Consider the following 22,448-nt stretch of genomic DNA (forward strand, 5'->3'; position numbering starts at 1 on the left):
TAGATTTTGTGCTAAGTTGTAAAATACCTCTACCAATATTGTATGGCTTGTTGGAGCTGTTCGAAGGAGAGAATTTAAGATCAGATTCAGACTGAATTAAGTGGAGGTGAGGCAAATTGTTTTTGGAGGAGTCACACTTTATGGGAATATTATAGAAAAGGAAAGGAAAGGGTACTTCAAAGACTGAAGAAGGTGTTTCTGAAGACTGCTTTTTAAATCCTATAATCCATAAGGGTTATTTGTCTGTTAAGAGTCTTTTAATGATTTGAAAAGGAGGCTTTCTGCTTAATTTTATAGGCAGTATATTTAATTCTTGTTGAACTCAGAACCTTTTTGTGGGGAATTATGTGGAAACTGTGCTGCATAGTATTAACCATAAACTCTTGCATATTTTTAAATTAATTTTCCAACTGAAATAGAAAATGAAGTTATCTATTACTCTCATGGGATCACTTTCAAATATTCCACTTTGCTGTTTGGCCTTAATCAAGGTCTGTTTTAGTTTTGTGGCGTTTTATCTGTGGAAAATGGTAGTACTAATAGCAAACACTAAGCCCACACAGTATGAGAAAATACAAATATCACAACTACTGTCTAAAATGGTGTTAAAGGTACAAAAAAGTAATCTGTTTTTCTTTTCAGAAACAATGCAAACGCTTATGGTGCACAAGCACAGAAGGTGTTCACAAAGGTTGTCGTACTCAGCACATGCCTTTGGCCGATGGAACGGTTTGTGGTGTGGGAATGGTAAGCCTTGATTTGTTTCTCAGTGCTTGCAATTTTTGATGTAGATAAGAAAGATCAGTGCTTGCTGTGTGGCAATACTGTGCCTGTAGTACACTGATGGTGTGAAGAGTGTCTACCTGGCTTCACCTGCAATTCTGTAATGTTATGTTATAAAAAATATAATTGTCTGTTCAGAGTAATTATTAAAGTTTGCAGATGCCACATTGGTTAAAAATAGGTGAGAGAACTCGGGGAAATGGCCATCTTTCCTTCTGTTTGAAAAGTTCAGGTCATGCATAATAACATTTTTTTTCCTGATCAGTAGTGCTCCAAAGTAGAATTATCTGAAATATGACATCCCAAAACTGTTTTTCCCCCAGTTTCTCTCATTGAGGCTGTTTCACTGAACCAAAACAAATTAAGTATGAGTCACTTAGATACAGGTGTGCAACTTTTTGGAAAGAGGGAGTCTCTGGATTAGCACCTGGTTTCAGTAGTTATTTGCACATTGTATCTGTTTCAGACAAAATATGGAAGTATGTGTCAGTACCTCTTCAACTAGTGCAGGAAGTGCCTTAACCACACATAACTTGTGTTCATTTTCTGTCTTGCCTATTGTAACATAATTCAGGATACTTGGATCTGTTCAGTGCTAAAAACCAGAACTGTCTTCTCACTTATACCCTAATGTGTAGGATATCCTGGCTGTCTGAAGTATGGATTGAATGCTTTGATAGATAAAAAAAAAGAAGTGGAAGCTGTGTTTCCTATAACCTGCTCATTGTTTTATTTGGTAAAGAGTGTTTGGATGATGAGAGTGCTTCCTCATTTGGCAGTTTGTTTTCAAATGCAGATCTTGATCTGTATCCTTGGATGATATAACCTTTCTTGACCTGTCCATAAGGGTCACGAATATCTAATTAGTAGACAAGGCACTTTCAGAACCTTGATAGAAACAGAAATAGTGGGGGAGGCTAGTTGAATCCAGTTACCAGTGGAGACTTGAGCTTTTAGTTTTGGATTTGTATGTAGTTTGGGAAGTGAACAGAAATTAGGTACTTGAGTGCTTTATTGGTCTAGTCTTTGGCTTTTTCATGTCTCACTTCACCACTGGCAAACAGAGCATTGTGAGAAGAAATATTTTTCAGATTTTTTTATATGTTCAGGTATGACGGTGATTATCTAAGTAGGGATGTTTTATTATGCTGAGCTGCTTTTAACAGTAGTGTGCTTTGGCAGCTTCAGGGGCTGTGCGAACAATGTTAAATTTTTTTTTTAAATAGTTTTATATGTTCAAAGGATTAAAAAATCTAATTTAATTTCTATGTATAATAAGCTGATACATTTCACTCCGTTATTTCTACATTTCCCCCAATAACTTTTAATCTCTACAGACTCTGTGTTTAACAAGACAATATTGGTGAGAAGTTTGAAACCAGTGTCTTAATGGATAACAATTTAGGCATAAACTGTCTCAAATGGTTTCTTTCTGTCTTGCAAGATTATAAAAAGTTACTTGCAGGTTGCAGTGGATGCTTTGCTTGATTATAGTCTATGTATGCAGTTGGTGTTACAGTGTTTAACCCGTTTTTCAGTCAGTCACTGATCAGAAAGGAAGTTCATCTTTTATGTAAACTTGATGTGTAATCTTTAGTTAAATTGACTCTACTTTGGCAGCATCAGAGGATTTCTTTTATATAAGAATACAAAAACCTGTTTTATGTAATTAGTGCTGTGAAACCATTTTTCTCTAGGAAGTGAAGAGCTAATTACAGTCATTACCTCTGAAAGATGTAAGAAAGAACAGCAATTAATTAATCTGACAAATTGTCATCTGTTTCTGTCTAAGGGACAGCTCTTTTCAAGTTCAGTCCACAAGCTGCTGTTGATGTTAATGGGTATAAGACATTAATATTTAACAGCAACCTAAATCAATTTATCTTTGGCATTTGTGACATTATTGCAGTGATGAATACAGAAAAGGTCCATTAAAGGAATTTGTTATTTTAGTATCAGCTTTCTAAGCCTAACTGTCACAGGTTGTGTGTCTGATTAATGGATCTTGCTCTATGGACTACTCTAACAGTTCTTGTGTTTTCCTTCCCAAAATTTACAAGAAGATAGAAATATGATAATTTCAGAGACTCTTAAGCAGTTTTGGTATTTTGAATGTCTTTGCTCATATTTTAAAAAACCCAAACAAAATTCTAAATTTCCGGGTACCAGTTTTCACAGTGTGGTTGATGACATTCAGAGAAAATACTTAATCCCATTTCATGGTGGATCTAATTAAAGGGAGTAGGAAGCTAGAAGTGTTATGGAAAATAAATATCTACACTATTATATGTAACCAAATTACAAGCCAACTGATATACAAACTCTCCTTACACATCCATCTCCAGCTTACACCTGGCTCAGAATCATGGCTTCTGTATAATGAAGTTGATGCAGTTTTTAGCAGTGTAATTTATATGATATTCATTCCAATAATGGTAACTCATCTGTCGGAGTTAGTGATACACATCTGAGCCTAAAAAAAAAAAATCTCCAAAGAAAAATAGTTGTTGAAACCATCTGTTTTCTAGGAGTGACATTCTCAGAACAAGTTGTTTTTGCTATGAAAATAACAGCAAAAATACCCAATAAAGTGTGGGGGTTTTGTAATTATATTTTGAGACACTTGAAAGGGTTACACTCTGGTCCTTCCTGGATTCCTGAGGAATATAGAAATATGCCCATATTCCATTGATTCCTTGGACATTGGAATGGAGAGGTAGGAGGAAGCTATGTGATTCTGACCTAAACTTTTCCATGTCCTGGAGCAGTCCCATTCTACATAATGGTAGTTTGCTACTTAAACACTGAAAAAAGCAAATGTCATAGAAGTCTGGAAAAAAACTGTTTAACAGCAAGAAGGAATTCACATGATACAAGTAACAGTTTCATTGGAAAGCATGTGCCTTTGTCTGTTTTAGAGAAATGTTTACCACTTCTATTCACTGTAGATATATAGTGTATATTGAGCTAGCATCTAAAAATATCCAGAATAGGTATCAAGTGAATTAAGATTTCATCACTTTAACATAGAAGATAGGGTTATAGGGACAGTTGAGAATAGGGATGCAGAGCAACAAAGAATTGCTTGGAACAGTAAAAGAAGTACCAGCCTGATTCTGAAGTGTGTTTGCTGTTCTTCAGTTGTAGGTTACTGCTCATGTATTGATTTCTATTAAAAATCATTGCATAGCTTGACTACCTCATGAATGTAATGCATTAAGAGTTTTAATCTGAAAGAATAAATCATTTTATGTGTATATGTGTAAAGTAAGTATAAAAAATTCAGATGGATTTTATCAGAGTTGAGTGATAGGGGGATATGTTCACCATCTGGAAAGCAGCAGCAGATCTTTTGAACTGTAAGAACAGAGTAAAGTATGGGCTCAAACCAAGAATTTTTTCTATAAACTGGGATTTCACAGAAATACTTTTTTGATGAGATATAATTACAGAAAAAGCAAAAGTTTCAAGGGAAAAAATAAAGTATGCAGATTTTTTGTAAGAATAAATTGAAAATGTTGAAAAAAATAACATTTTGTGGGGTTTGTTGATAATGTGTTTGAGTTATAAATTTAGACTCGTCTGAGAATCCGTGCTACAGAGAGAGAGAGACCTGAGATGCCGTGGTTACAACTTCAGTTAGATATCTTTCCAAGCTCCATTTCTTCTGTCTTGTATACTCGTTTTATTAACTGCTCTGTTTTTGCTCCTTTTTTATGCTCTATGGTCCTACTCTCATCTTGGTTCTTAGAGCAGTGTGCTTTCTGGACTATGTGTATTATAGGACGGAGAGGAGGCATAGGTTTAGTGTACAGCAAAAGGTTTTGTTACATCCACTTGCAGTTAAGACTGAGGCCTGTAGCAGTACATTCATTCAAGGGAATGAATGGGAACACTGCACAGACATGGACACAGGCAGCACCAACAGGAGTCTGGCATTCAAGTGAGTGTTTATCTTCACTCCCTGCTCTTGGGATTTTCTGCTGAATCTGTGTAACTTCGACGATTCATACTCCTTTCCCAGCTCTGCGTGATTGCAATCTTCTTTGAGACAGTTCATGCTCATAATTAAGCTACAGGCCAAATGCATCATAGTGAACTGATCTGCTGCAGCACTGTTTAGGGTTTTTCTGTTTCATGGCTACCAGCTATGCCTGTTTTCCTTTCCTACATTTAATCCACTATAACTTTCTCTTCTTGTGCTATTCACAGACATTCTCAGGGTGCTGTTTGGATTGTATTTTATAAGGCAAAAAAAAGAGTCAGAACAAAAGAACTGGATATTTGGCAGGCAAAATACAGACCTTCATGGCCACTTCTGCAATGCTTTGTCCATTTCACTTTCTCTGCATACTTGTCTTTGGTGTTCAGTCATCTTATTTCCTTTTAGAAGCACCAGCAGCTACCAGTATCATCCATGGAAGCATGTTTGTATCTGGAAATAAGCTCAAGAAAACCTATTCATCTCTTTTTCTGCAAGGCTATGTGGGGCTCCAGTGCATGGAATGATGTCCTCATACATTGAGCATCAGTTCTTTTCCTGCTGTGAGTCATAAAAGGCTGTGTAGGAAGTGCTTGATTTCAGAGGAGCTCTAGTCCTGTTCTGCATGCATCTGTCACTCTCCTTGATTCAGTCAAAATCAAGCATAGTCTGGCAAGTAACGCTTTAATAATTTCTTTCAAAGTTGCTTTCCTGGAAATTTGGCAAATTCAGTGAGAGATAAGTTGGAAGCACTCAAAGTCAAGTTATCAAATCGTAGGGTAATCCATAGGTAAGATTCAAACTGTTTATTATAAGCAGGTTATTAAAAAATACAAACCAAATTTGTATCATTAACCCTCCTCTCATCTCTGAAGATATAATAATTAGATGCAGCTTTGAGTCAGAATTTCTGTCTTTTTGACAGAAAACCAACTGTTGATCTTGGCTAGAGCAGCATTGTCACTTACTGCAGTATGTTTGGAATTGTGATACCCGCTTTACATGATGCATACGTTATATTTGCCATAAAAAATGCAGGAAAAAATTGTTTAGGAATTATATTTAAGTTTATGGAAGTTCTGTATATCCTAGTATTCTCAGTGAAGCAATGATTCAATCAAGCACAGAGGAACATCTGGAACATGTCTGGTGCCAGAGTTTTCTACCGTGACTTCATCATGTTGCTTCAGTAGGAATGCAGCGGAATAATAGCTGAGACAAGTTTGTTGAATAAGCTATTAAAATCCCAGATGTGAACATATGCTTTGCATTTTTATGGATCAAAATAATGCTGTTGTGGGTATAAAATTTCATTTTACAGCTCTCTCTTTTCCTGAAAGTTCCCTTCAAGTTACTGTGAATGGAAGAAAAACCTAAATGCTAGGTCATTGTCACATATTAGAATGCAGTATTTGTTTTGTGAAGGAGTATTTAAAATCTTCAACCTATAGTCTAAAAAATTATTTCCTAAGATGCTAATGACAATTCTTGGAAAGGCAAGATTTTAATATTTCCTCATTTACCTTATGACTGCACTATCTTTTATGGTACTTGATGTTAAATACTAGAAGATTTGTATGTAAAGGTACCAGTACCCTAAGGGCATCTTGAAAAAAATAATAAAAACTAACAGTAAGCACTCCTGTGAGACTTCAAATGCACATATGTAGTTTTCTTGGTGTTAAGTTAAAGCATTAGTCTTAACATCAAGCAAGTGATGATCTGGCCAATTGACTGGATCATTTAAATGGTTATATGAAAAGATAGATCTAGATTTTTTCTGTGATTACTTTGGGCATTACAATCACCTGGAATGGTCATATTCTTAGAGGAAGGCATCCAGGACTTAAAAGATATGACCTATGTGCAAGAGTTGGTGTGATGAAGAGTTATACAAGCAGGCAGTTTTGTCATCAGGTTGAATTAGGAACTCAGGCAGAACCCTGAAAAGAGAATCAGATTCTGGAACAAATTCCTGTTTTGAGAGCAAAATGATCAGTAGCAAAGAACATAAGTATCAATATAATAAAAGCATATACTAATTAGGAAATAAAAAATAAATTTGTAAAATGCTGTAGTTGTAAAAAAAGGGGTGTAATCCTTGAATTATTTTATCTTTTGTGTATCAGAGATTCTGAAATTGTTTTATGTGCCAGAGATTTTAGTTACCCAAATTCTTTCTAGATTTTAAGGTAATACAAGACTGTTTGGTGCTGTAGAGAGGCAAAGCCTAAGCTTCAGAAATAAGAAACAGTTGAGTAGACATAATCTTCTCTTGATGATTCCAGTGACTGATCCGTGTATATACTGCAGGGAAAGATGGAATAAGCCACTCCCTGTCAATATGAGTAGGAGAATCCCTCCTGACTATGAACCTAATTGATGATCAGTCTAATCCTGAGTCTGCAAACAGGCATCTAAAATAAAGAATTCTCTCTATTATATATGAGCACTGACCCCATGTATTCAACCCTGTCCAGTGTCTTGTCTCCAGATACAGGCAGTCTTTGATGCCTTGGGTGGTGTTTGGAGTCAAGGACAAAGTTGACACATTATTCAAAGAGAAGTCAGCAGGATACATTGTGCTGATATTATAGTATCTTGTAAATATTCTATATTAGTATGTAAACTATTCCACTATGTTGTGATCAAATATACCACTTGGGATTTTCTAAAGCATACAAGTGAATTAGAATTCCAACTGCCATAAGTCATCAGTAGGATTAGTGCTGGTAATTCCTGTGGGTTCTTTGGAAAAAGTCACACATGCACCAATCATAAGATTCTCATTTAGACTTTTTAGTCATGTACTGTCCAGTCAGATACTGGACAGTAAATATTTAGAAGCAAGAGATAGATCACTTTATGCTTCTGGGAAAAAAACCTGTCTATAAATAATAACCATTTACAGTTACAGTGTGTTGAGGTCTCATAAGTGGCACGACTACAAAAAAAGAGTTTTGCAATCTTTGTCTTCTTAATAATGTAAATCCCAGCAGATGAAATAAAAATTACTCCTTTATGTAAATTTCTAGTTGGAAATAGGTAGTTCTTCACCAAGGAAAAAAATCTGAAGTAACAGAATAGACATTGTAAAGTAGTATCTTGCTCTAAGAATTATTATTTCTCTAACTATTAATTCCATTTTAATTGTAATAACAATTTGTTTTAATTAGTAGTAAATAAAAAAGGTTTTTTAAAATATAAATAAAATATTTCACACCTTTTGTTATAGGCATGAAAGTCTGAGTTCAAACATGAATCTGTAGCATCACTTTGCTTTACCATAACCAAGGTCTTAAATGCTTGGCTGCTTTTCCCAAACAATCCCACTAGATAGTTAGTTTTTGAGATGTTCAAAACACCTTGGTTTGCTTGGTGGTTTGTTATGAGTTTTCACTCTTTGTATCAACATGAATTCCAAATTAAAATGGAAAATCTCAAACATAAAAGACAGTTGTAAATCTATTTTTGAAGTTTGTGCAAGAAAACATATTGGGAATCCAAGACTGTAAGAGTCTTGTAGAGGCATTTGGACAAAGTGAGAAGACTTTAATATGTATTCAGCATCCAGTAGCTTTCATAGTGAGCAAAGATATCTAGAAAGCATTTTTAAAAATATGAGTACTGGATAAGTTATCTCAAAGGAAATTGAACATTTTAGAAAATATCTGGATCCAGATAAGCGTAGTGAGCTCTTAAATTTTCTTCTTTCTGTGGCTAAAATATACAGTAAACTTTTGCTTGGAATTAAAAATTTTATTTTATTTGTCAACTGTGCAGCACTGCCGCCATGGAATTTGTGTGAGCAGAGAAATGGAGATGAGTCCTGTAGATGGAGAATGGGGGCCATGGGGACCTTACAGCTCATGTTCAAGAACTTGTGGAGGTGGAATCAAGAGCACCACCAGGCTGTGTAATCGACCAGAGTATGTTTTTTATTGTGTTCTACATTAGTGCATAATGAAGATATTAAGAAAGAATGGATTGGTTCAAATCAAAATGAAGGTGTTGTGAGCTGCACAAATTAGTTTGAAGCACCAGTAAAAACATGCTTGTTTCAGCTGTGTTTGTAAAGAGATATAGGCCTACAGACTCTGATATGCAGAGGACTTTTAGATCACCCTTGTCTTTAAACAATATAATTTATACTTATAGATGTTTCCGAAGACTTACACTGGCAGGGTCTTTTTTTTCAAGATTAACTGTTGAGGTTTCTTTAAACATTGAGATGCTTTCTTTCGAGTAGGAGCTGAAAAAAGAAGTATATGTATTCCCTACTAATCTGTTTAGTGAAACACTTGATTTGCTTTAAGGCTTTTCCACAACATCGCCACCAGTAATGCCCCACAAGGAACACTGGTTATAGCAGAGTCATTTACAGCTTACCTTTGTAATGAGAAACTTCCATTGAACGAATAATTCCATGTGAGTTTCGTTCTCTGTAATAAAAATCAAAGAGAACTTTACCCTTAACTTGTCCAGAACCAGAACCACAGCTGCTCCCTGGGTTGTTTCAGGGTTTTTCTAGGAAGTCATGCCCACTTGATATTATCAGTGGGATAAATTAACTTCTGCCAGATGGCCCCGGGTTATTTTATTTTCTCTGATGAGCAAGAAGCAGTGGGCTAGATTGCCATTAGATGTCCTCTGTCAATCTGTAGTAATTGATAGTATCAATATGCCACTGATTTATTCTTGTTTTCCCCAAGAACATACTAATACTGAATTATTTTGTGTCAGGGTTTATGACTGTTAGGGAATGTATTTTAGACTTTACAGTAAATGGGTTTTTTCCACAATTTTCCCTTTTTATTTCTTTTGATCCCCAAAATGAAACCAATATTAGGACTATAGAAAAGAGTGTGTCAACTCCTAATTGTCTTCTTTCTTTGTCATTCTGTAAAATAATAATTTCAAATTACTGAGGAGATGCTACTTCTGTAAAAATAAGGCTATAATCTTAGCTCAATGAATAAAAGCATTAAATAATGCTTTTTCCCAGGCAAAATAGTTATAACTCTAAGAGAAGTAAAAGTGTAATAGGCATTAATAAACATCAGTGGCTTGATTACCACCTACCTCAGCAGTAGTATTTTACAAGTATTGTTTCATTTTCTTCTCCTGGGTATAAATGAATGCGCAGTGCAATAGAAGTTAAGTGTGTGTGTGTAAGTCAGTAACAGCTGACAGAATGCTGTGTGAGATTTTGCCTTTTATATCAGTGGCTTGAGCCACTTTTAATGGAAACAGCAATTTTAGAAAATGAGTGTGTTTTACATTTACCTTTTTTTGTTAGGCCAAGAAATGGAGGAAAGTACTGTGTTGGTCGCAGGATGAAATTTCGGTCATGTAATACGGATTCATGTCCAAAAGGCAAAAAAGATTTCCGGGAGCAACAGTGCTCTGAATTTGATGGCAGACACTTCAACATCAATGGTCTTACATCTGCGGTTCGCTGGCTTCCAAAATACAGTGGTAGTAAGTAATTATGCATTTTTTTAAACTAACAAAATAAAAATGTTACTTTAATTAAAGTTTTAAAACAGACAAGAAACCTGTTGGATTTTCTTTCCAGTTTCTATGAAAGATCGCTGTAAACTTTTTTGCCGAGTTTCTGGAACAACTTCCTACTATCAGCTGAAGGACAGAGTTGCTGATGGTACTCCCTGTGGAGCAGAAACCAATGACCTTTGTGTTCAAGGCTTATGCAGGGTATTTAAATCTAAACTTATTAATTATTAAAATCAATTTTAGCAGATGGTAAAGTAGATATTAGATATTAATCCAAATAAACATTAATGAAAATACGATGTTCTGAGTTTGCTTAAGCTGATTTTATTCCCTATCAAATTAGAGATCTAGAAATTGAGGCAATTAAGCGAAGAACATATAATTGAATCTGAAGACCCGGAGTCTTGCCTCATTAAGCCTCATATGTGAGAGAGTTAATATTGTCCAAGTAACGAGAGAGAAACTGATCCAAAATTGAAATAAAGAGAAGAAAGGAACATGCTGTGTGTTTATTACCATTGTATTTCTGGTACCAGAGAAGTAAAAAAGTAGAAAATCCAACGGTAGATAGATTACATAATTATTATTTCATTGTAAAATCAGGAGGAACTGACTCCTGAAAGGGATCAATTCAGCATTCTTTGCTTAATAGCAACTATGGCACTGCCACAAGATTTTACTGGGAGAAGCAAGATGCTGTGTTATAACAATTCAAGACTTTTTTGTCAAGCCCAGGTTGTTCTGCTGTTTGCAGTGGAATAGTAAATTCAGGATGAGGAGAATATGTAGCTTTTTTTATAGTGTTGAATCAAGAGGAAAGAGGAAATGTCAGAGAACTGTTCTTTTTATCATAGTTCAATAAAAAGGGAAGTTTAAGTAAAGATACGTAAACAAAAGTTGTGCTTGTGTTAGTTTAACCAGCATAGTCTACACATATTCCTTTGCTTATTTTGCAGTAATGACAGACTTTAAAAGAATTGATGACCATGTACACACACATACTGCTTTTAGGATTCCAAGACTTTTAATATAAATATAACTTAAAATTTATACACTATGTTGATTTTTTAATGCAAAATCTTTATGTACTGTTATGTATTCTTATACAGTTCTTTACATATTAAGTCTTCTATTTGGATTGTACATTCTTAATACAACAGCACCACTGTGTTTTGCCCTTACATCTCAGCACCAAAAAACTTAAAAGGCTTTTAATGAATTTCAAGGAACATTAGATTTATACAATGAACAAGAATATTTTGGGGTAGTGGGAAGCTTACATTGTTTGTTTTCACTGTTTTCCATTGGGCTGACTGACACAGGGCTTTTTTATTATTTTTATTTTTTGTAGCAAGCAGGCTGTGATCACGTTTTGAATTCCAAGGCAAGGATAGACAAATGTGGAATCTGTGGTGGTGATAATTCTTCATGTAAGACACTTGCAGGTACTTTCAACAGTGCTCATTATGGTATGTTTGTTTTGGTTTTGGTTTTTTTTTTAATCTTAATGCACATTTCAGTATGGCTTTGATATTATGCTTTACATTTAAGGCAGTAGGATATCAGTGTATGCTCTTTAGGACTTCTATCAACAAAAAATATTTCTGATTTTCAATCACATTCCCTCTTAAGGATGCAGAGGCAAGCATTGTGACCTAGTAACCCATTCAAGTGGCAAGAAAAGTCAGTCTGCCCTAAGGTCAAAGGAAAAGACATGAGTAAAAGATATGCTGAGAATAAAAGTATTTTAAAAGGAAGAATGCTTCCTGCTTTGTACTTTGCATTCTCTTGTCTGAAACTATGCAGCTGAAGGACATATTCCAGTGTCTCCTTTTGGTTGTGTAAAGAAATAGCAAGAAGTCTGTTGTGAGCAGCTGATGAGGTTCCTTTTCTCCTATAGTGAAGAAAATAGCCTGTGAAATGTAAGCCTTATCTTTCCAGAGAACAGGGATAGCAATGTTTATGTTCCTTCCTCTTCATTGGCAGGTACTGAATGAGAATCTTCTGAATAACCCTGGTATTTCCTATTTATTTGATTTAGTTTCTCTAACAGAGCTGCTGATAATTCTTCTGTATGTAGTCTGTTTTGAGAAGAATGGAGAGACTATTGTACATGTGTAGCAGTGCAATTAAGTAGTTAGAGCACAGAACATAAGGAGAGAAGTCTCCAGGTTAGTATCAGCCTAGAGGCTCCTTCATGCCACTTCACTGGTTGGAAGAGACCACAGGTGAAGTGAAAATGATACCTGGAGAGCTGCCAAATAGGATCTTCATAGAACATAGAGTTGCTGGTGAAGAGAAAAGTATGCCAAGTGTCCTGTTGGATTTTCTCTTCCCTGGCAGAGGGCTTGCACCAATTGAAAATTACCAAAAATCCTGAAGGTGGGATACAGGTACCTTTCCCATACAAATACGTGTATTTTTTCTTGTGTCTGTCCTGAGAAGCTGCTTATAGGTAGTACACAAATTTTGTCACAAATACATTTGTTACAATTCAAGTGACCATTATGGGAAACTACCATTTATGCAAATATGGTTGTGACTGTCACTCTCTTGCTGTTCATCAACTTTCCATTGTCACAGACTTATTTGCTTCAAATTGAAGTTGGAAGGGGAAAAAAAAGCCCCATGTTTTGGGATGAGGAAAACCTTGATTTACTATTTGGCTTTATACTTAGTTGAATGTTTAAATTATGTTCAAGTTCTTGGAATTATAGCATATAAAAGATGATACTGAGTTGTACTACTAGACAGTATGCTAAACATTCGGAATTATCATTTAGACGTGCTCAACCAGGAGTACAACAATGTAAACAAGAGGTTGTAGTTAGCTGACCATTAAAACTCCAATGTCCATGACAGGTCTAAGACATCCCTAGGCTGATGACTGAAGACATTGTCTGAGGAAATATTCTTTTCCAAGACCTTCTTAATTAGGATAATAAAATAAGTATGCCAAAGTCTGTGCACTTGATCTTTTTCTTATAACTTCATTTGGTTCCATTTCATACTGAAATAAGTCATTTTACTTGTAAGGCAGAATTTGGAATTGGCAGTAGCAACCTGTGGTATGTGCTTGTATTCATGCAGTTATAATGTTGTCAGTAACTGTTTAAACAGTAGTGAAGCGATCATCAAAAATTCATTACAGCAAAACACTAATTTACTTGGCTACTATTTTAGGAAATGGTAATCTAATTATGTACACATTATCATTATGTTGGCTATTATTATTGCATTGCATTAGAGTATCTGAGGATTTCCTGGACAATGGTCATTCTCATTGCCCTAGTATGTGATCTGTTCTCTTTGTGTATCCTTGACAATGTGCTGTGCAGTTTTGTTTATAATTTCCCCTCATATTTTGTCTTCTTTCATTCTATTGTCACAAGGTCTTTAATGTATGAGATGAGGGGCTTTTTTGAGTGTGTTTTGGTTTTTTGTCCCAGTATGCTGGAAGATTGACCAAGCCATATTTATCTAGAGCTTGTCATGTCAATTTGCAATTGCACTGCTGCCCCCAGGTGGTAAATGTGATAGACCTGTAATTAGAAATCGTTTAAATGTGTGGCATAGTTTTAATAGGTTAAAAGCACTGGAAAGTTAGTGAGTTATGAGATTTGTCATGGTTTAACCCCAGCTGGAACCACACAGCCACTCATTCACTGCCTTCCAGTGGGATGGGGGAGAGAATTGGAAGAGTAAAAGTGAGCAAATTCATGGATTCAAAGACAGTTTGGTTTAATAGGGAAAGCAAAAGCCACAAAGCCTCGAAGTAGAGCAAGGAATTCATTCACCGCTTCCCATAGGCAGGCAGGTTTTCAGCCCCAGGAAAGCAGGTCTCCATCACAGATAACAGAGACTTGGGAAAACAAAAGCCATTACTCCGACCATCCCCCTTTCCTTCTTTCCCCAGCTTTATATGCTGAGCATGACACTCTGTGGTCTGAGATATTCCTGTGGTCTGTTGTCCAGGACACAGCTGTCCTGGCTGTGTCCCTTCCCAGTTCTTGTGCATCCCCAGTCTCCTCACTGGTGGGGTGGTATGAGAGGAAGAAGAGGCCTTGACTCTGTGTAAGCTCTGCACAGCAATAACAAGAACATTCCTGAATTATCAACATTTTCCAACACAAGTCCAAAACATAGCCCCATACCAGCTACTGTGAAGAAAATTGACTCTATCCCAACCAAACCCAATACAAAAGGAAAAGAATATTGTCATTTAAATTTTTATCCACAGAGGTGAGTCAATTAAAGTTAAATCCCAGCAAAATTGTTAAACACAGTGAAATAGATGGAAAAGTTATCAAAACTTATATTAATACTTCAGATTACATGTTTATGTTTATTATATGTTTCCAATGTTTGCCTTCCTCAGTTTTTCTCAGCCATAAGAATCCTTTAGAATTTGTGATTAACATCTGTGAGAAACAGGTTTGGATTTTTTAACCTATGTTTATGTGCAGAGTGACTTTTTTAAGAAGCAGATCTCGATGCACCTTATTTTATTACCTCATGACAAGGCTACCATAGTAGTAATTGGAGATATTACAAGAAATGATGGCTCATTTGTGAAGCATTTGTATTTTAAAGGGAGTGCAGTCAACCTTTAAGCAGGAGAATGTGGATTAAGCATGGCTAATTTAACTAAAACATCTACCTGTGCATATGACCTGAAACACTGCAATATTTTAGATTCCTTCTTTTTATTATTATTTTATTAAATTCTTATTATTTAAGACTCATTCTTTAAAGTGCTGTCATGAAATACTCTTGTGAGAGAAACACTACCTCAATTGTATAAACAGGGAATTGAGATATTTCATGTTAAGTGACTTATTCAGATTTCTATAAAAGTTTTGTGGTTAAATTTTGAGGAGTCACAGTGTTTCCTGAGTCCCACTTGATATACTTGACTGCTTTCTAGAGGAGTGCTGCTCTCTAGGGATTTTTCTGAGTAGGTTAAACTCATGTTAGTGGTAAAGAGTTGAATTTACTTTTCTGAACACAGAACCTAACACTTCCTAGAACATGAGGGCATTCAGCATTGGTTGTCTCTGGTGCACTGTAGGGTTTTGTGAATAAAACTGGTTAAATCTATGTTCATATTTACTAGTATTTGACTATTTTTCTATATAATTAATTTGTGAATAATTACATTGCAGGTTACAATGTTGTAGTAAATATTCCCAAAGGAGCAACAAACATTGATATTCGACAGTACAGCTACTCAGGGAAACCAGAGGACGACAACTACCTTGGTAAAAGCCTCCTGTGTACAACGTTGGTGGATAGGTTTTGTGCTCGTACCAGGGATCTGTCCTAGATGTGTGTATTATCAGAAGTCTGATAATGATTTTAGATGAAATATCTAATTACTTTGTATATTTTTTTACCTGAGTCTCTCAGTAGATATTAGTTTCCGTAAAAATGCGTGAGATATTGTTAGGTTTCTGATTCTTAAAGGAGCGCGTTATTTGTCAGATAAGAGGAATTATAGCATCTGGCATCATTTTGTCAATTTTTTACTTTGTTGTCACAGTGTTCATTAAAGTGAACTTGAGAATAATGCAGGTATTTGTTGTTTTAAATCTTGGAAGCATACACTTTGTTTACAAAAAAAGCAGTCTGACCGTCAGGAAACTTATCAGTTATCTCATATTTCTCTTTTTCTATCATGTCTGAGAATAAAGGTCGTTGATATATTTGCATGTGTGCAAGTAACAGAGAATTCACAAGCACATTGTACCAAAAATCTTGGTTGTTCTATTTCACAATAGTTACAGTGTATCTGAAGTGCCTGAAAAAATATTGATGCATATTTACTTTCTGTCTCTTCTTCCGTTTTCATCCTAGTCAACAAACTTCGGAGTTCTCAAAATGTTTTCCTTGTCAGCTGTTGCCCACATGCAGCTCGCAGGACACAAAAACAACCCTACCCCCGATATTAGCTACCATTTCAAATGTAGTATCACCTGAATAGCATACCTGTACTACAAATTCTACCTGATTTTAAAAAGTTTAACTTGTCATTCATCTTCATTATTGTAGATTGGTCATTGTATTAAATGACTATTATAAATGCTTAATAATTTATTTTTACTTTCAAGTTTACTTTTGAAAGCCACTTCACTAGAAGTAGCTCTAGCAAATACAAGGATGTGGGCTGTAGAATAGGGCAGAAATACAGATAATTATTGTTTCTTTCTACACAACAGAACCTAACCAAATTTAGAAGTCATGACTGCAGTCAACCCTTCAGCAGAACAAATATTATTATATTAGTATAATGCAGAGAAAATCCATGACAACTGCTTAGGTGAAAGTTACTGATGATTAGGATTGAATTTACTCATTAGAAACTATTTGATACAACTTTATACATGGACTAAAATAAAGCTAAGTGTTGATAAGAAGTTATATTATTAAGAGTTTTTATTAATAGAACCTTTTAATTAAATAGATACTTTATTTCCAATATTTTATTTCACTTATAGCTTTGTCTGATATTCATGGAAATTTTATCTTGAACGGAAATTTTGTTGTAAGCATGTCAAAAAAAGAAGTCAATATACAAGGAGCCATTTTTGAGTACAGTGGGTCAAACAATACGATAGAACGAATTAACAGCACTGATAGAGTTGAAGAAGAGCTAACCTTACAGGTGCATGTTTACTTTTTTCATAAGTTTGAAAATTTCCTGCATGAACATTATGTTTATAGTTTTATGTTCATATTCACTGAAAAACAGCTATCATTTTATCTCATCAAGGTTTTGTGTGTAGGGAATTTACACAACCCTGATGTGCGTTATTCATTCAATATCCCGATAGAAGACAGAGGTGATTTATTTACGTGGGATCCTTATGGACCCTGGCAAGACTGCAGCAGGATGTGCCAAGGTACTGTGAATTATTTTTTCACCAGAACCAAAAACCTGATGGCATTTAGGATGAGACTAGTCCTAAGTACTCTGATTTTTCACCCCTATTTGTAAGGAAGAAATTTATTACTCTCAGTAAATTTTAAGTGCACCGAGCCCTTAGGGGCAGAATAGCTTTTGATTTTTGTTTTTACTATTTTCAGTACTTATGCAATGCAATTCTATACTCAAACCCACCTTTGTAGACATAGGAGTGGTTTATTAAAACAAAAGTTGAATCAAGTCTAATGCATCCTTAGAAAGTAGTATTGTATATCTACTAATATGTGTTAGGTTCTATTATCCTATTTCTAGGTGGTCACCGATTTGTCTAGTATTTTTCGTATACATTTATTTGTCTTTTTTTGTTCTCTGCTACAGGGGATGAAGCTCTTTAAAAATATATTTTACTATTTTAAACTCTTATTCTATAGGCCATTCCAGTGTAAAAATAAAGGCACAATATTTATGAAATGAGTATATAAAAGTGTATGTACAGAGCTTTTTGACAGATACTCATATTAGTGGGTGCTAGAAAAGCCTGAAGTCACGTGATGATGAGTTTCTTCTGGTTTTGAGTCTGGCTGTAGACATGATCATGTGCTAGAGAAGCAGCGCATCTGTCAACTGTCAACTGTGCTACTTCTCCCAGCACTCAGGGTATCTTTTAGGCACCCTGTGATCAAATTTTCTGCTTCCTTAAAGGAAAGGATCACAACCTCTTAGTTGACATGGTGGTTTGAAAATATGTTAATTAGTAAAGGACAGACATGATACATTTGGAATACTTAGCCTGATGAGTGAATGGACTGTTGCACTTTTGTAGTTGTCTGGAAGCTGATATCCTGTAAGACCACTGTAGGACAGCTGGGAGATGGCAAAGATCACTGGGACAAGGTTGTTCTCCACCTGGAATGTAGTCAGCATATTTGGGCAGAATCTGCTGTATACAGTGATTAGTGTTAATGGGGTATCTCAGTTAAATTCCTAAATGATGAGAGGAATCCATAAGGCACTCTTATTTTAGCCCCTTATTTCCTTTTTTGGTACTTTTTCAAGGTATTCGAAGAAGGAGAATGACATGTATACGTAAAAGTGATCATGTAGTAGTGTCTGATCAAAGATGTGAACTTATACCCACTGTACCAAGTGTCTTTGAGGAGTGTAATACAGAGTGTGAATTAAGGTAAACAGAGGTTCCTAACTGATTGAGCTATTATGGTCTTATATGTTTTTTTTGATTGAGATTGAAACAAAGTAATTCAGATTGCTTTATCCTCTGTCCCTCCATCCCTCTCTACCTCCCTCATCCTTCCCATCTCTCCTGCTTCTCCTCAAATCTGTTAGCATAATGGGTACATTATATTTACACTTCTGAATCTAAGTAGAGCTAGGGTATTTTTCTAATTTTTATTGGTAAAGTACAAAGTCTTTTGTCAGGATTGTGAATCAGTTCTATATATTCTGGCACAAAAACTTGTATTGCCGTGTGGAAAACATTTTCCATCAGAATTGTACCCACAACTGGAACTAATTTGAAACAGACTTGTGTTTTTGCACTCCAAGAAAGCCCATGCTGAAGTATTCAGAGGATGAAGAATTAGAATTATAGCTTACATTTTTCAAAGTCACCTAGGAGATTGAGACAAAAGATCCTTTAAGTTTAAAAAGTTGTTTTAAGCCCGTGAGTCAAATCCTTTTATATTGCTTTGAAAATTCCAATCATGAGAGAGACTTTACAGTTCTGTCTGTTCCCTAAAATGTACATCTATATTTACATTATAATCCTTGGTTCATTCTCTGAGTGCTTTATTTGCCATGTTCGTATTTTTTAAAACATAGTTAGCTTTCTACAACAGTTTGTCCTTGTAGGTGGCACAAGGTTGGCAAAAGTGACTGCACATCAAGGTGTGGTCCAGGTTATCGGTCTATTGAGATCCGCTGCATGAAGTACTCTAGTTCAAAAGGACTCAGTGCTCCAGTGGATGATAGGTACTGTGCTGATCAGCAGAGACCACCAGCCAGAGAGCCCTGCCATGGTGACTGTATGTTAGCAAACTGGCACTACACAGAATGGTCAGAGGTACAAATTACAAACTTTATAAGTGTACCATTATAGTTCTGGTTAGCATTCATACCAAATTTTTATTTCTTTTTTATTTTTTTAGTTTAACTAAAAAGAAAAAATGTTTGATGAATACAGATTTATTGAAACAGCTAATAGCAACCTTTATATTTCAGCAACTTTCTCATACTTTTGTAAGAAACTGTAGCTTGTTTGCAGCTTGGTTTTGGAAGTTAGCAGAGATCTGGGAGTTAAAGATGTGTGTTTTATTTACAGTCTTAATAATTTAGTTCTGAGAGTATTTTGAAGAAAAAAAGTAAGCACAAATTCAATTTTATTCTTCATTCAAGAGTTGTATCTTGGAACTACTAAACAAAGTGCTGAATTTGTCTCAAATGGACATATTATCTGTCTGTGCATTATAGGCAGGACACATTTGTCTAGCACAATCATTAATGTCTTACACCTTTAAGATTAATAATGTATTTTTACCTGGTTTTATTGTGTTCTGTTTCCTGTTTTGTAATATTTTCTATACACTGCAGTGTTCCAGGAGCTGTGCAAGAGGTGTCAGAACCAGAGAAGCTTTTTGTATGAATAACTTGGGTCGTCGTCTTCCCGACAGAGAGTGCCAGGAACTTCCAAAAGTTGTAACACAGAGTTGCAATGAATTCTTATGTCCAAGCTGGTCAGTTACTGACTGGAGTGAGGTAATGAAACCGTGGAAAACTTAAGGCACATTTGGTCATGGTCATCAATATTAAAATAAGCTTCATTAAGTGTTTAGGGTTTTTTATTCTATTTTGGGGCACACGGCAGTAAAAATTCTGAAGTCTTATGATTTAGCTGATATACATCCCAGATGTATGAGAAAAAAATTACATGAGAACTTCTGTAAAACACTCCTAGAATTTATTTTTTCTCCGAGATTTTGTTACATTAATATGAGGTAGTGAAGCTACTTAAAGTAAATCTATTTACAGTAATATTATGCATGCCTTCCCTTTTTATGAAGCAATGAGAACTATACAGCCAACTGAAGAACAGAATTATATTCATTTTATTACAGATTATATGGATATAAAAGAATTATGGTTAGTTTAAACATTTTTCCAGTGAAAGCTGTGTTATATGTACTCATATTTTAAACAAGTATTCCTTATTCTAATAGAAATAAATGATCTGTATATAGTTCTCATATTTTGTATCTTTAGAATGTTAATAGTGATTCCTTTGTATTAACACTTGAGTTACTACTTACAGGAAATGGAGAGTACATGAGAGAACTAGGGTTTTTTTGACTACTTACGTTCATGGAATATTTTTGTAATGTATGTGATCTTTAAAATCTGACAAATTACTAGAAGAAATTGAAGCCATTAACGTAGATTCATGTCTTTACAAACTGATGATTCTAATAACGTTACAGTGTCCTGTGACATGTGGCAAAGGAATAAAGCATCGTCAAGTCTGGTGCCAACTTCATGATGAACAAATGAGAGATGACTTCTGTAATCCAAATGACAGACCAGAAACAGTGATGCCGTGTGAACTTCATGAATGTGCATCTTGGCAAGTAGGGCCTTGGGGATCAGTGAGTACATAAGGATTCCTAGCTTCTTGTTTTATAGTTCAGACTATGAGTGATCGCAAAACGATACCTTTTAAACATTTTAGTTGAATCTTTAAACAGTTATTTCAGTTGGATTGATTAACATGTTTGTTTGCAGGATCCTGTTGGCTATCTAACTTGTAATTTAGGAATACCCACATGTAAGTTAAATGCCTAAAATAGTCATTGATCCTGAGCCTTAATATCAAAGATGCTTTTGCACATCAATGCGTTACATCACCAGAATAATGAAAATGTGGATAGCAAACTGTTCAGGTGAATAAGACAGGTAAAAGACCAAATGTTTATAGGGGAGTGGGCATATTCAAGTGATAGCTACAATTAAGATCATAGAAGTGTATATGCTAATAATAGTAGGCAAAACAACTTAGTATTTTGTTGTTATGTTTTGTTTTTATCTTCAGTGATAAAAGATCTGCTATCTCTTTATGTGAAAATGCTGTTGAAATATATGTTCCTGTGTGTAATGATGCTCATCTGATGTATACCAGAGTGACTTCAAAATTCTAGAACAAAGTGAATTAATTTACAAAAGAACCTTTTGTCCCCAAATGAGAATTAGCTAAAAAAAAATAAGGTACTCAATTTCATGTAGCTTTTATAGATCACTTTATTCAAACCAACAGAAGTGTTGGATTATTCAGTGTTTCTCATATGTTAGTGAGAATTCATAACTGAAGAGCAGCTGATATTTATTTTTTTACGTATCTGTTAGTAAAATACAGAATAATTATATCTTTGGAAATTAAATACATTTTTCACTAGAATTTGGTTTATTTTTTTACTATTTTTACCTTAGAGACAACCACCCTGTTGAATGTTGAATTCCTTTTGTGTAACCTTTTGATCACAAGGTGATGGCTTTCCATTCCTACAAACTAAATTAAAAGATTACATAAAAAATTAATTCAGTCCCATGATAGAATTCTTCTGGATTAAAAATAGCATGCTGGAATAGCCTGTACAAGCAATTTACCAACCCATGTCACTGGAGCAGAGCTTTTCATTGCAGTTTTTCTACTGTACCATCTGGTAGTAGCCATTCACAGCCAAGTTTTTACAAGTATTTGTGCTTGAACTACAGCATTTGTAGGATAGGATTTATGTCAAGTTCTTTTCAGCCATCTAACGTTTTAGTTGCCTTAAGTGTGCTCTTGTCGAACTATAATGGAGAGACATTAACAGCTGCAACTAGCGATTCATTTGGAAGCCAGTCCTTACTCCCACTTTCCTCCACCTCCACTTTCTCTACACCAGATTTGATTGCTGAGCATGACATTATGTAGCATGGATTGTCCCTTTGACAGGGTCAAGTCAGCTGTTCTAGCAGTGTTCTTCCCAGTTTCCTGCCCACCTCCAGCCTACTCACTGCAGGGGATAGAAGGTGTTAAAGAGAGAAAGCTTTTATCCTGGACAAGCACTGTTCAGCAATAGCCAAAACAGTGTGTTATGGACACTGTTTAAGTACCTTATGGTCTGCCACAAAGAAAGTTAACGCCATCTCAGTAGTCATTCCTATTCATTCTGGAAAGAGTTTTAAAATAGAAAA

General features: G+C 35.2%; 1 protein-coding gene across 1 annotated transcript in view; it reads left to right on the forward strand.

The window, feature by feature from the left end:
* Positions 1-22,448, forward strand: part of ADAMTS20 (ADAM metallopeptidase with thrombospondin type 1 motif 20) — a 95,435-nt gene that overhangs the window by 34,376 nt on the left and 38,611 nt on the right. Inside the window, exons 11-22 of the mRNA XM_029963520.1 lie at positions 643-747; positions 8,549-8,694; positions 10,065-10,246; positions 10,344-10,480; positions 11,631-11,748; positions 15,445-15,540; positions 16,777-16,943; positions 17,052-17,181; positions 18,261-18,387; positions 19,074-19,284; positions 19,812-19,976; positions 20,696-20,860. Of these exons, the coding sequence (XP_029819380.1) occupies positions 643-747; positions 8,549-8,694; positions 10,065-10,246; positions 10,344-10,480; positions 11,631-11,748; positions 15,445-15,540; positions 16,777-16,943; positions 17,052-17,181; positions 18,261-18,387; positions 19,074-19,284; positions 19,812-19,976; positions 20,696-20,860 (1,749 nt within the window). The remainder of the gene's footprint in view (positions 1-642; positions 748-8,548; positions 8,695-10,064; positions 10,247-10,343; positions 10,481-11,630; positions 11,749-15,444; positions 15,541-16,776; positions 16,944-17,051; positions 17,182-18,260; positions 18,388-19,073; positions 19,285-19,811; positions 19,977-20,695; positions 20,861-22,448) is intronic.

The sequence above is a fragment of the Manacus vitellinus genome, unplaced genomic scaffold (genome assembly GCF_001715985.3).
Source record: "Manacus vitellinus isolate BGI_N305 unplaced genomic scaffold, ASM171598v3 scaffold_5_pilon, whole genome shotgun sequence".
Taxonomy (NCBI): domain Eukaryota; kingdom Metazoa; phylum Chordata; class Aves; order Passeriformes; family Pipridae; genus Manacus; species Manacus vitellinus.